Source organism: Barbus barbus, assembly GCF_936440315.1.
Source record: "Barbus barbus genome assembly, chromosome: 45".
NCBI classification, from domain to species: Eukaryota; Metazoa; Chordata; class Actinopteri; order Cypriniformes; family Cyprinidae; genus Barbus; species Barbus barbus.
This window is the reverse complement of record NC_136723.1, coordinates 13,946,199-13,961,687: the sequence shown is the minus strand read 5'-3', so window position 1 is coordinate 13,961,687 and position 15,489 is coordinate 13,946,199. Positions and strand designations below refer to the sequence as shown.

The window sequence follows — 15,489 nt, the reverse complement described above, 5'->3', positions numbered from 1 at the left end:
ATCTGTTCAGATTTCAAAAGTCGTGTAGTGTATTCCAGCCTTTAAATGCAGAGATTTAAAATACATAATTTGACATATTTAAATATTCAATAAATGTAAATGATTGTAGGGTTTCTAATCATGCACTAAATGAAGAACCTATTAAAAGATGATTTGCTTTGAGATCCAAAGAAGATCTATGAAATCTGTGCATAAGTGTGCACTTGGAAAACATATCACATGCACATCAAGTGTGCCATTCAGGACAGTCCCACAGATTTCTGTAGACAACACTGACATACACATCTACACATTCTTTTAGCGGTTGTTCAAGTTAATCAGTCTAATTTTACCCCTCACCTTGGGTGCTTCTGTCTCACTGTCTGCTATATTGGGTCAAGGTGCCCTGCTTTGTGTGACAACCAACTCTGTCTTTCAACATCCAACATCCACCTTTTTTTTCTCTTGGTCTCTCTCTGTCCCTTTATAGGTAAAGACATACTGCGGGAGACTATAAAGTTCATGTACACAGACTGGGCTGACCGCGACAATGGTGACATGCGGCGTAAAACTCTACTTGCGCTTTTTACCGACCACCAGTGGGTGGCACCAGCGGTGGCCACAGCTAAGCTGCATGCTGAGTTCCAGTCCCCTGTTTATTTTTATACCTTCCACCACCACTGCCAGACGGAGGCACGACCCGAGTGGGCAGACGCAGCACATGGCGACGAGATCCCGTATGTGTTCGGTGTACCCATGGTGGGCGCCACAGATCTATTTCCCTGCAACTTTTCCAAGAACGATGTCATGCTCAGCGCTGTGGTGATGACATACTGGACCAACTTCGCCAAGACAGGGTGAGAGTTTGATCTGTCCAAATTTGTTCACCCAGTAAGACCAGAATACAAATGCAGTTCTGTCTTTTTATTTTCTTCTCACTTTGTTTAAATTTTTTTTCCAGTGATCCGAACATTCCAGTACCACAGGATACCAAGTTCATCCATACTAAACCCAACCGCTTCGAGGAAGTTATCTGGACCAAATTCAGCTCTAAAGACAAGCAGTACCTCCACATCGGGTTGAAGCCTCGCATCCGGGATAATTACCGTGCCAACAAAGTTGCCTTCTGGCTTGAGCTGGTTCCTCACCTCCACACCCTTCATGAGGAGATCATCAGCTCCATAACCACGCGACTGCCACCCGGCAGCCCGCACCGGCCCGGCTGGAAGGGCACGGCCCAGAGCCCCGGCACACGCACTACTCGCCACCCCACGGTCTCAACCTACCCACCTGACCCGGACCTCGAAGGTTCTGAACACCCTCCTGAACGCTTCCCATTCCCGAGCGACACAAGGGACTATTCGACGGAGCTGAGCGTGACCGTAGCAGTGGGCGCGTCACTGCTATTCCTCAATGTTCTGGCGTTTGCCGCGTTGTACTATAAACGCGACAAACGGCACGAGCTGCTGCAACGCCGCCATCGGCGCCTCTCGCCTCAACGTGGGGCGGGGCCAGGCATCGGCATTGTGGGGGCTCCGCCCCATAACGACCTGGCTTTGAGCCAGGAGGAGGAGCTAATGTCCTTGCAGATGAAGCAGCAGAGGGTGGAGCTCGACCACGGCACGCCTCTTCCACCGCGTGGTCTACATGGCGACTTGGAACCTCTAAGACCACCTGTGTGCCCGCCGGACTACACTCTGGCACTACGGCGGGCACCTGAGGACGTGCCACTTATGACGGCTAACACGCTTTCCATGATCCCCAGCACCATCACTGGCATGCAGCCCCTCCATGCCTTCAACACTTACCCCCCTGCGCCTGCACCAAGTGCTGGGCATAGCAACAACGCCCTGCCCCAACAGCACTCCACCACGCGAGTATAGTAACCCCTCTGAGGGGACCAGGCCCCCCAAATGCATAGGAACACAGATCTCCAGTACTAAGAGTGGTGCTCTACACGGATACTGTCCAATACACCGCTCACGTCCTTTTTAAGTCCACTCCCAGCACACTCTCTTTCTCTCTCGTTCTTCCTGCTCCTCTCGTTCTTGGAGAAGATTTTGGGTGGAGAAATGTTGGCCATTTTCCCTACTCAATACAGCAGCTATTCCCTACTATTTTATTTTTTTCTCCAGTTTTTCCCCCTCAAGTCCCATTGCCACCTTTCCCTTCTTTTTTTCTTTTCTTCTCCCCGAGTCTTTTACTCTGCTGTAGCCGTTTCTAGTCCCCAAAAAAGAACAATTTTTCCTACTTCGGACTGTTTTATAAATCAGGAAAACATACGTGTAAAATATGTATTATTGATAACCTTATAAGGCTATGAATGAAAAAAAGATTCTACTATCTAATTTTTACCAGCATTCTTGTGCCAAGTACTGTGATCATCGTCCAATCAGTCGCAGTCTAGTGGACGGACGTGGAGAGTATCACCTGAACTGGATTTATTCAAGGAATTTGCAGAATTGAGAAAAAAAAGTGCCAATTTGTTTTTCTTTTCTTTGGTCTCTCTCATTTTTTATGTTTATTTTTTGCTTTTTGTTTTGCACTGTCACTGTTATTTGCCTATGGAGAGAAATGAACAACACTTCAAATACCTATATAAAAAGATATAGATGCATTAAATTTATATCTTGATTGCGCTTTGAGAAATTTGCATGATTTATTTTTTAAGAGGAAAATGGACATTCGAGATTCAAGACTCTTCTTTCTTTGTCTTTTTATTGTCTTTTTCTGCAACAGTCTTCTCTCTCTTGCTCTGTCTTTTTATCTGTCTCTCTCTCCTTCTCTCTCTTTTTTTTTTTTTTTTTTTTTTTTACATCAGCTGTATTTTGTGCACTTCATTTGGAAATTCTTTTCCCTCTGTAGATACATGGTCATATCCGGAAATGAAACTGATTCTTGATGATAATAAAGAGGATAAATAGTTCCCTTCTTTTTTCATTTATAATTACGGAAGCTGTGCGACAAAACTCATCTCCCGGAGAAGGACTGATCAGATCCACGATCCACTCCTCTCCTTTTATATCCCTTTTATCTCTCTCTGCTCGTATAGTCCTCTGTAGTAACCCGTGCATTACACATTGAGTTAAGGAACATTCACTCCATAAAGACTCGGACTCTGAGTTGGACGTCCAGAGCGACGGGATCAACACCTGCGCCCATTCCCGCACAGCTGGAGTCTCTCCGTCTCTCTCTTTTATCCAGAGCCCAAGAGAGCTCATGACGTGTCCAGAACATTCTTCCCCCTCACTGTCACTGACCTTTGAGTGATTATCTCAGTTTGAGCTCACTTGTCATCAGGCGGACATCTTGTTATATGCCCTGTCACAAGTCCCCGTAAGACCTTCTGATTCAGCCTCTCACCTCTCAACGTGTTTTTTCCAAAATCTCTCTTTTAGGGTGCCAAGAACGATCTGGCCAAGAGGAAGCGGGAGACGGGGCGGTTTGCGTTCACGAGTGCGCATGCAAGTGTGAGTGTATGAGGATCAGGACAGATGTGGCCCTAAATGAGCTCTGGATACTGACTCTGGAAGCTTTGTGCATCAGGTTTGAGCCGCGGTGGCGGTCAGAAACTAAACGCAGCCTGAAGAGGCGTACTGCGCTACAGTGGACGAGGCGTCATCCCTCATGCCACTTAAAAATACATTTACGATCCATAATGCAAGCAACTGTGCATACCACTCTCATCTCCATCCATTTTTTGTTCTCTCATCATCTTGTTTTTGGAGTTTCTTGTCAGTGGGTGGATGGAAAACACGCAAGACCACCTTCTGTCATGCCATGACGAGAAACACAAGATGCAAACTGTACATTTTTATAGGTGTAAGAGATGACATGGTCTTTGTAAATATTTTGTTTATTGTTGGGTTCATGGCCAATCGTATCCACTGTAAAAACAGGTGCAAGCTCATTCAGCCAATCACATCCCTCCACCCACAATTCTGAAGACCCTTATTAGATTTTCATTTGAAGGTTTACAGATACTAAAGCTTCTTTTTCGACAAAAGACATTAAATCGTAATGAATGTTGAGGGAAGCGGAAACGAATCGAATTCCACATTAGAAAATATATTGAGTCAAGAATGAGCGCACTTGATGAGAGTAATTGCATTTGGAATTCAAATTTGCTGCAAGGCCCAACAATGTGGTGGACAATAGAGTCGCTGGCTGCATCTGATTCTGTTTCGTTTGAAAAACAGAGGGTGGAACCGATCAGGGCCTAATCAGAATATTTAGTTGGAGATGGTTAAATGAGAAATATTGTGTGGAGAAGCTCGTTTTATTTCCTCGTACGAGGCCGTAGGATGTAAAACGCTTGAGTCAGCCCTGTTTTTTTCCGAGAGGCCTGCTGTTTGAGTCATTCTCCTGGGTGTTCTTCATTACGCTTCAGTGGACTAAATGACACTGTGGGGTGTTTGTTTTCTCTTACCTGGTTGTAAGTTCTTAGAAATTTAATGTTACCCAAACCATTGGAGATTTGTTGGAGTGGGGGTGGGATTCCACAGAGTTCTGGCTTATCTCTTTGTTGTGAATTTGAGCTGCATATATTTCAAAATAAAGAATTTAAACAGTTCATATTTTTCTACAAAATAAAGGGAGAGATATGATTCTACCGGCATCTGACAGACATATAAAGCACACTCTCACCAGACATACATGGTGATACTTTTTGTCTGGGTTGCCTATGTATTATAGAGGATTTAAAGAAAAAATATGAAGAAAAAAACCCTGAGAAACACAACTGTTGAGTATTAATGCTTGGTCGCCAAAAAAGACTTGCACCTGTTGAGTTTCATTTTGTTGAATTTCAGCAACGTAAAAAAAGGCTTGAGATGAGGGGACTGTATGACCGCAACGGGTCTAAAGATTGAAATTCATATTTCTATTTCCTATACAGGCTACTACACACTGTATGTTGTGTATCTGAACTGGACAACATTAAAAAAGGTTATTAAACATACTGACAGACCTGTCTCCTTATTTGCATGTTGTTGTGCTAAACTGTCTACTTTAAAAATGTTTTATTCACTAATTTTATGTATACTTACAGTTTCATTTAAACTTCCTGTTTTGTCCTCTAGATGGAAGCATACCTCACACAGCCTCACAGCTTTGTGTCCACATGGCAAACCCTGCTGAACCCTCAAAAAAAGTGTTCCTTGGGTCCTGCCGTTAAATGTACACATCTCAGAAAAGAATGTGTCCTGTAGAGTGTGTACACTGCCTACTAAAAAATGAACAAATAGCAGCACAATTCATGGATTTGTAGAAAACTGAACATACAAATATAATTAAATAAAAGTGTCTCAGATGTACTGTAGTCCAGGTGGCTGGATACAGCCGGACAAGCTGTTCGCCACACTGATGTAAACCTTTGAGTCCACTTGTGGGCTCTGAAATGCTCCTCTGCAGGATCTTGGGCCATGTTCGCCTTGTTGACTACGTCAAGGTGTCACTGCTGTTTTGCTTCACTCTCCACATGATGCATACTCTAGAAATATGACTGCAGGCTTTCGAATGCAGAAGACCATTTGAAGAGCGACACCTGGAACTCATAAGCTCTTTAAGATTTTAGATTGGGTAACGTGTCACATTCAAGTGTTCTTGTCCGCGTTTGTTGTGTATATGTGACTGCTGTAAACAGTTCCCGTGCTCCTCTGAGCTCGCATCAGCTGTTTTGCCGTTGGCAGGCTGGTGCAGCTGAAAGCAGGAGTCTGACTTTCCCTCGCAGGAAACTGCTCTGCACCTGCAGAAGTTCTGGGAGAGAGGAGACCTCCTGCGTCTGTGTGCTGGCAGGAGCTGAATCATCTGGAAGAACTGTGGACCGGGCCTGCTGTGGAAACAGAATGGGCTCATTAGGGAAAATGTATCATCCCAAAAACTAAAATTAAATAGATTGCAGCTCTCAGATCTGATTGGATCGCCTCATAAAATAATCACAACACACGAAACAAACCAAGACAATTTTCTACTGCTAAAATCAACTACTTTGGTTACTAAGCTAGTTTCCCCTCCCATTTCAAGTGTATTGGGTATTGTACTCTAGTGCTATATTTTAAGCATGATTCATATTTTAGCACAGTGGGAATGGTTCAATTGAAATGTATTGATCCAGCTTTCAATTCATTCTCATAGTTCCAGAAAGTAATGAATCATACATTGGAACTCTGGTTTACTATAGTGGGAAAAATCCATTTAGACTGAACTTATTTTAACTGCAATATAGTCTGCAGTATATTTAGGTATATCTATTGTCACTGTAATTTTATTCAACTGACATTTTATTTTTAAATTTTAAATACAGCTCCACAGTACAGCACGGCATGAAAATTCACCTCACAGTCAAGCTTTGGAGAAACAAAACACATTTCCCAGAATCATGCCGCCACTTTGACTGTAGCCAAAAAAGAGATAGGAAACCAAATACGCTGCACGTTTGCACAATTTCCTAGAATGCCAAATTAGAAAAGAGGCTGGATGTGGATGTCACAATAGACCTCACTGTAACGAGACACATGGGCTCATAGTCACAACACATCAGCGGTTACGACACCTGTAAGCCAAGACTGAGCAGGATCTTTCCGAGGCTGTGGATGTTACTGATGTTGTTATCCAGCGCATTGGCCAGAGGAGAGTTGCTCACTGTTTTCATCGCATTACTCAGGGCCTGATCCAGCAGAGACAGACCAGTCTGGACCTCCACGGCCTGTCCATGAACCTGAACACATAGAAAGTATTTCTACTCATTCATAGTCTAAATCTATGAAATACACTGGCTTGAATCGCCTATAAAATATGCCAATACTGGAAATCAGGTTTCACTTATATGAAGATAACATGAGAAATGCATTAAAAAATAGATGTGAATGATGAATTAATACATCAAAGCCTTTTTAAAGTACTTTTACTAGTAAATATAAATAATAAAAGAGTTACGTATGCATGATGGATATTGACGTTTTTGTATTATGCTGTATTACTGATTTGCACAATGCTGGTTTTAAGTATTTAATGTATGTATGTGCATAAATATAATGTTTTTTTATTATTATTGTTAAACACAGTACATCATGACTCACATCTATATGTTCCCAAACAGCAAAGTCAACACTAGTCAGAGGAACCAAGTAGGATTTCATCACTCCACAGCCTCCTCTGCAATCTCGCTGAAGGAAAAAGAAACGGATGAAGAGATGTTGAAAATACCCTGACATTCTGTGAGAAGCACATAGAGACCTCACCATGATGACCTCAGAATCTCGAGCTTCTCGTACAAAGTGGTCCAGAACCCTCAGGTCACAGATGGGTCGAAGGGGCGAGACCTGCTTTCCACCCAGCCACACAAACACTATCAAAACTGACACCAGACCTTAACAAACAAATAAACACTGTTATTCTCACAGTAAATTGATGGGGAAAGGTTCACAATTAAACCTGTCTCTTTATTCATCATCTTTACGCTTATTATGAAACATTTTACCTGTCTTTATAAAAACAATAATTACTCAAAGTAGTGGTTTCATTATTATTATTATTGTATGCGAATAGGGAAGTCATTTTTTCGAATCATTTTCACTGTGAAAAATCTGTGAAATTAACACTTCACTGGTGTTTCGTATTACCACAGCCTTCACCTCTGACCCGTCTTCGCTTCTTTATCTCCAGGATAAGCCTCTACACATCATCTGATTCATCATTCTGTGTCACTGACACTGTTCATACTGGGATCGCCGCTCTAAATAGCATGACACAGCTCCTCTTTTAGTAATATAGCAGCTTGGGAAGGCCACTGCTTTGATTCATCCACTGATGTGTTTGATGCGTTCAGCGACACTTCCTGCAGGTTGGATTCAGGGGCGGACTGAGAGTAAAAAACGGCCCTGGATTTTCTCCCAAACAGGCCCACCACAACTACAGCACAAACAGTCAAATAACATCACAAAACCCATGGAGACCCTGCTGCCAAAAACAACAGAAACCATCACAGAAATTCTAATGATTTCCACTAAATACCATTACAAACTATCAACTTTTGACCATTAAAACTATTAAATAATGGTTTCCTGAAGTGTGTTTTGGGACATATTACATTAGGATTTAGTTTTTTTTCTTTTTTACGACCAATTACCAATAGCTAGAGACCAACAGGCACCATTACAGTTTCCATTAAAATCAATACAATTCTCATTATAATCACTAAAACCAATACAAATTATGTGCTGGTTTCTATTTTATTTTTTTATTTTTTTCAGCATGGGATTGAAATAAATATATATTATTGTAAAAAGCAGAACACAGAAACCTGAAACAACATAATTCTTCAATTTGAGTATACGTCTCTTTGTGTGTGTGTCATGTTAATCAGACTAATCGCCTTATAGGCCACTTCATTTACTGTATTTTTTAACTCATTATCCTAATCACACATTGGTGAGCGGAGTTAGTGTAGGCCTTATATAGACACTCTGCCGCTGGATGGACTTCTCCAGAGCGTGCAGATGGCCAGTCCGCCCCTGGTTGGATTGTTAGGTGATTGCAAGTGAATTACTTTGGGTAGCCTATTATTAGTGAGTCATTAAATCGTCCACTCAACCGATTCGTTAAATCATTCATGAAGTCTTTATTTTTCCTTCATTTTCAACTGTTGAGCATAACTTTTATCAAACTTTAAAGATTTTCGGATTATTTATTTTTTTTTACAATATTGTTATTGAATGTAATCAATCATCATGTGGTTCTTCACAGATATGAGATTAATCTTCATTCAGTTCATTAGAAACACTTCTTCATTCATTTCATTAGTCGTCCATACTGAAAACATCCAATCTGTGAAGGGACATGGGCTATTCGTTCTCTCAACCAATGCAATGCCACATTTCAGAACGGATTCAGTGTATGACAAAAACGAATTAAGTGAACTAATTCATTCATAAAGGATAGTTACTGCACCCATACGCGACTTTCTGTCACTCAGAATATGTATCACAAAATAAGATGTATGGCCTCTTATATGAATTTACCAGAACAGAAAGTATGCAACTCATCTGAGCAGCAACACAGCTTGTAAATGTGAATAATGCGTTATTTACATGCATACGTGTGATATTTGGAATCGTGGGTTGAGCATTTACTTATTTGTTAATTAAAATATAAGAAAATGCATTACAAACTACGATATAATTCTTAACTACAACGAGGGACAAATAGATGCAGAGAGACTGTTTGACCAACATGGCATCGATACAATTAAACTTGAGTAGCCTATTACTATATCACAAACATTTTCTTAATTAATTGCGCCCCCTTGAATAAACAGCATAGCTTACCTGAAAACGTTTGCATTCGCAAGGTGCATTTTTACTGTGCATAATGTTCTTAAATCCTAAACTGCGATTTTTGTGTTCCTTTTTTGCACCCTACAGTTATCCTACTGCAGACTGCGCAGATTTGAGCTCGTCGCATGACTTCTGCGTGACCCTGTTCCTCGTGCGTGCTCAGTTTGATAGTTTTCCAGCGCTCTGATCTGTCTGTGCTGTGATTGGCAATCACTATGTTGCTCAATATTACATTCAGCGTTTCTGTGTAGCCCACAATCCTGTGACGACAGTGGTCTCACGTTCCAGGGCAAATTTGTTCAACTTTCTTAGAGGCACTTACATTACCACTGTATAAATAAAATAAAATGCTACATAAAGAGACTAAAACATGGGCCTTGTTGAAAAAGCTGCAGACCAACTTAAAACCAGCAAGCTTTTTCCCTCTAGTGTATGTAGCTAAAAATGTTATTATACAAGATTTAATCGAGAATGTTTCTACTAACTGAAAGAATTTTCAAGATTTTTTGACAGGACTACCATCTAGTGTTCAAATACTAAAGTACAGCTGGTCACAGCTGTAGAAATAGGTTACCCTACTCAAGCATGGATTATGGCCGGGCCCCAGGGTCCTCTTTAGCAATAGTACTTTCTGAACACCTATATCATCTTTAATGTTGTATATTTGGAACCCGTGATCATTTTAGACTAGGTAAAGTCCCTGACTTGGGGCAATGTGATAGTTAGAAAGCATCTGATTTGTCAATATGGTTTGCTGATTTGGGATCAGGAGACTTTGATTGTTTACATTGGGCCACATCTGCAAAGTCTTCCAGAAGAGGAAAATACATTATGGTACTTTCACCATTACTGACACTATATATAGACACGAAATTACAACCGGCAGTAATGATCTCAACAAAAAAACTATTTACAGGAAGGAATACAATGGAGAAGCAGAATATGAGTTAGAGAGAAAGTGTTAAGGAGTATACAGCCTTATTCGCTTTATGGCATTTGCATATCCTTGCTCATTTGTGTCTCTCTGAGATTAGATTATGCCCTTAAGAAATGAAAGGAATGTCCCACAAGCTTGCTAATCTTGTTCATGGTATTGGCTTGCATTGGTGAGTCAATGAAAACTCATCCTGTGTGACCTTTACATTCCTTTAAACTGATGTTGTTTTAAAGGCAAAATATAATTCATAGATGGTTATTTAGGTGGAATATTTCACCAGAATGTGGCAAATGTTCTTGTTTGACCATCCCAGTAAGTTTTGAATTGTCCTCCTTCTTATGGGTTTCAAGGCTCTCTCCACAGGCTAACACTTTTTCAAATTCATCTACTCTTCACATTTTTACCATGCCATTTATCTTTCCTTCCATCTTTACAAAACCTGCAAAGGTCTTGAATCTAATTTTTACTGGAAAAGATGTCTGGTATTAATGATTGAATTGTCATGAAGTAAACTATATGTGGTTGTAATGATGAAACTCGACTAGAATTGTCCTTAGGTTTTTATTGATGTGTATCAGTAGTGTTTATTGAAACAATAAAATGAGAATCCCATAGAAATAGGTTGAAAAAGCAGGACAGCTTTTGTTTCCTTGTTTTGTTTCGATTTGACACACATCTTTATCACAACCCAAAATTCACAGTGAATTACTTAACATGTAAACTGAGACAGTTTGTCACAATTAAACTATGCTTACGTAGGATGATTAATATTAAGATGAAAGCAATAAAATAATTATAGACATTGGGTGGTCAGGAAATAAATGTACAATTAATGTTTTAACATGACATTTTTTTTCTTAAATATCCTCAGAATATGAATTAAATCATATTTTATAGGCCTATAAAAAAATTGGAACCAGTAAGATTTTTTATGTTTTTGAAAAAGTCTCTTATGCTCACCAAACTGCATTTATTTAATCAAAAATACAGTACAACAGTCATACTGTAAAATATTATTACAATTTAAAAGAACTGTTTTATTATTATTATTATTATTATTAATAATAATATTATTATTGTATTATTTTTCACAAGTGTAATTTATTTCTGTAATAGCATGAATTTCCAGCAGCCATTATTTTAGTCTTCAGTGTCACATGATCCTTCAGAAATCATTCTAATATGCTGATTTGGTGCTCAAGAAACATTTCTTATTATTATCAGTGTTGCAAATAGATGTGCTGCTGCTTAATATTTTGGTGGAAACTCTGAAGCATTTTTTAAATGTATATATTTTTCTCTAATTTAATTTCCATTAATTTCTTTAAATCTTCCTGACCCCAAACATTTAAATGGTATTGTATAACTTTGAAAAAACACTAAATTTAAAAAAAGTACTACTTTTTTTTTTTTTTTTTTAACATTGTAAAAACAAAGCAAGAAAAATGAAACCACAACCAAATCTATAAGCTGAAGGTAAGCCAGATCATTTGGCATAATGAAGGTAGGGAGGAAGAGGTGAAGGTGAGTTGCAGTTATCATAGAACAGCTGGAAATTCTTGTCTACGGCCATTTTGTTAGTCAAGTAGTTCTCCAGATCCTGCACAGTGAGCTCTTGGACTCTGTTCCCCTCCTTTGCGTTCTTGGCAAGGGCTGCTTGGGTCGGAAAACGGATGCGTACGTTGTGTGGTGCATTCCGGTCGTATTCAGTGCAGCAGTAGGCAGTCCACACATCTTCAGGGATGCCAACACGGTCCTGGTTGTTGCGCCGGATCATGTTTCCAGTAGTGGTAACCCCAGTTACAATATAGGCTGTGCCTCGGCAGAAATTATTGAGACGCACACGGATGCGCTCTTCATGTTCGCGCCATGGTCCGATGTTGAACTCACGAATTTCTGGCACAACGTTTGTGAGCGTGTAGGTAGCTGCTCGGTCCTGTTGGTCTGACTGGTGCTGGTCTGGATTCAGATGGCCTCTCTCATACAGAACCACATCAGAGTAGTCATCCAAAACCGCCTGGCTGTCCTCAAACTTCATGTGTAAGTATCCGGTGGGGAACGTCATCATGTTCCCATTCCCATCAAGCTCTGCAAGCTAGGAAGAAGATCAACACATCATTACAAAGAAGAAAGCCAGTCCTCAACCTCTCAGAAAAAAAGCATAAAAGCTTTCACTGGGGTTTAAAAAGGTACACCTTTGTATCTTTTTACCCTGCGGGTTTAAATTAGTACCTTGACTGTACATATTAATACCTTTTGAAAGGGTACCATCCCAGTAACTGTTTTGTACTTTTTATTTTGAGATTGAATAGTTTCATACCTGAGGTTCGTACATCCAGGGATAGTCCACACGCCGATCACCCTCTGTTTTCTTGAAGGTGTATGCAGAGTAAACTGGGATACGGTTTTTGGAGTCGTACAGGGTTACATATCGGGGTTTGTCAGCATAGCGCTGGCAGATCTTCTTGAGTCTGCTATCTCTGAAGCCTCGTGGTGGGGTGCCCATATACAGCGACTCCTTGCATCTCTCAATATGGTTGAAGTCTTCAACTACGGTTGCAGTTCCCCATTGTTCAGAGAGCAATAATATGATGGCATGGGCCAGAAGGATGATGGAGGGACGCATTTTAGTCAAAGGAGCTTCTCGACAGTCTTACTTGAGTGTTTCTTTGATAGAATGAGAGAGTGAGAGGAATTCAAAGCTGGTTACTTTGAATAGTATTGATTAGATAAGCAAAACAGAACTGATGACACTTTGCCTAAAAGAGAAGAGTGTGTTCTCCAAGTGAACTTGTACAAATGTGGCTTTACATGGATCTAGGATACCACTTTATTTTTTATTTTTTTTACTTTTTTTCTACCTGAAGGAAAACAATATATTATTGTTGTTTGAACTTCTGTAACTTGACCTGCACTATTGGTGTTGTGGAAATGAATAGTTGAGGAGAGGTGTCTTATTATCCAGAGACGTACATTGAACAAGGGGCAAGAAGTCATGGAGAAGGTGGGCCATGTTGACTTGACTTGGTTTTGTAAGAAGCAAGAGCACACTAGCATTGTAGTCCTGCAAGTTGCAAAGTAGGGCCTCCATGGATTGGATTTGTTGGTCCAGATGCTCAGTCAGGTTGAGATCTGGGGAAATTTGAGGCCAAGTCAACACCTTGAACATTCTGTCATGTTTCTTAAACCATTCCTAAACTTTTTTTTAGTGTGGCAAGGTATGTAATCCTGCTGAAAGAGGCCATCAGGGAACACCATTGCCATGAAGGGTGGTCTGCAACAATCTTTAGGTAGATGGTATGTGTCAAAGTAATGCCAGCACATGATTTCAAGACCCAAGGTTTCCCAGCAGAACGTTGCCCAGAGCATAGCACAGCCTCCACCAGCCTTCCATCTTCCCAAAGTGCATCTCCTGCCATCTCTTCCAGCCATCCATCAGATCTAAAAGAAAACGTGATTCACCAAACCAGGCAACCTTCTTCTATTGGTCCATGGTTCAGTTTTGACTCTCACTAGCCATTGCCGCTTTTAGTGGTAGACAGGGGTCATCATGGGCACTTTGATTAGTCTGTAGCTGTGTAACCTGATACATAGCAAACAACGATGCACTGTGTGTTCTACACCTTTCATGACCAACATAAGGTTTTTCAGCAATTTAAGCTATAACTCTTCTGCGTGATTAGACCAGATTGGCTTGCTTTCGTTCCCAAAGATCATCAATAGGTGTTTTCGCACTGCATAGTTTTAGGAACTAACCAGCATGGTGATTCATAGAGAACCAATTTCTTCCTCTGGCCGTTTTCCTGGTTGCACGCGCACCGGCAGCAGGAACTCTGAAGCGGCTGACATCGACATCTTTATTCATGGCATTTACAAATATTAACAACCAGTGAATGGAGGATGCTGTGTTCGGAGCTGTTTTTGTTGTGTGTCATGGGTTTCATAATAACGGATACGTTATGTATATGCACAGTTTGCGCAATTGAAAGAAGATGCAAAAATGTTTTTTAAAAATGTTTTTCATTTTTAAAAATGCAGGGTAGCCAGTGTTTCGTATGCGTTTGGCCAATCAGTGTACACGTACGTCACTGGTTGTTCCTACAGAACTGCTTTAGACCCTACTCTGAAGTAGGAGCTAAATTAGTTTCCCTAAATGTAGTTCCTAGAAATAAATACATTCCTAGTTCCTATAGTGCGAACATGCCAAAAAGTGGGAACATCCAACAAGACTTGAGTGTATATAGCTGTGTGATATAAGTGTGTGTGTGTGTATGTGTGTGTGTAAATCACACAAGTAATAGTTATCCTCTCCTTTTAACCAGCAGCTTTCTTTGGAAGGAGTAATCAGTAAAAGGAGGGAGAGACATGATGGTTCAGGAAAATGCTGTGCAGAAACCTTATCACATATTCCCAGAACAAACGATTCTCTCTCTTTCTCCATATATATGCAGGTCCTCTTTTCTGTAGAGCTAATCATCTTTATGGCTGGCTTGTATGGCTGTCTTATAAAATGTAAATCAGGCTATTCTATACTCCCCATCACGAGAGAACAAACAGTCCTCAATAGAGTGTGAAGAGGTGATGAAAGAAAAAGGAATACAGAGATAAGCCTGTCTGTATGGAGTCTGTGTCCTGTGTGAATAAGGGATTAGGAAGAAATGGGGCTTCGTTCACCTCCTCTTTATGCCACTTTTATTTGGTTATCTGATATTACATGAGCTATCTCATATTCATACCATTGTTAATCTTGCATGCACACACAAAAGCAACTTTTTACTTTGAAAAGAATCAGTAGACAGTGTACATATTAAATTGATCAAGCAATAAGAGTTTGATACCAGCTTTATTTATTATATTATTTTGAAATGATTCATCCAGAATACCTAGAGCTTTTATGTTATTGAGTCTTCATGTTTTTATATTGATAACTGACAGACTGTACGCAAACAGAGAAGATTAAGTGGTCAATTTTTATTTTAGAAGAGTTACAACATTCATAAATTGCAGTAAACAAGCTTACAAAGTGAGAAATGATTTAGCTGTTGCAGTTTTATAAAGAAGTTAATGGACCTAATAAAACCCCTAAGGCCCCAGATGATTATAGTCATTAAATCTCTCTCATTTCATCACTCTTTTACAGTCCTCTCGTGGACAAATATTCTTAATTAGAAAATGTAAAATATTTCTGAATCTGAAATTGGATCTTCATTCTACCAGTCAAGGCTGAAGGAAATGGAT

The 15,489-nt window shown here is 40.2% G+C and overlaps 2 protein-coding genes across 2 annotated transcripts in view; one reads left to right on the top strand and one right to left on the bottom strand.

The window, feature by feature from the left end:
* The window catches only part of LOC306864530 (neuroligin-2-like), a gene marked incomplete at both ends in the record, with an annotated part of 47,975 nt that extends 46,113 nt beyond the window's left edge, over nt 1-1,862 (top strand). The window contains 2 exons of the mRNA XM_079408615.1: nt 470-836; nt 941-1,862. Coding sequence (XP_079264741.1) covers nt 470-836; nt 941-1,862 — 1,289 coding nt within the window. The remainder of the gene's footprint in view (nt 1-469; nt 837-940) is intronic.
* Nucleotides 1,863-3,815: 1,953 nt separating this feature from the next.
* LOC306864538 (erythropoietin-like) lies at nt 3,816-9,793 on the bottom strand. The gene is made up of 5 exons (XM_079408625.1): nt 9,306-9,793; nt 7,221-7,348; nt 7,059-7,145; nt 6,533-6,697; nt 3,816-5,812 (listed from the first exon to the last, which is right to left on the bottom strand). The coding sequence occupies exons 1-5, from the start codon at nt 9,319-9,321 to the stop codon at nt 5,648-5,650; spliced, it is 561 nt and encodes a 186-aa protein (XP_079264751.1). The 5' UTR covers nt 9,322-9,793; the 3' UTR covers nt 3,816-5,647.
* Between the last annotated feature and the right edge of the window lie 5,696 nt (nt 9,794-15,489).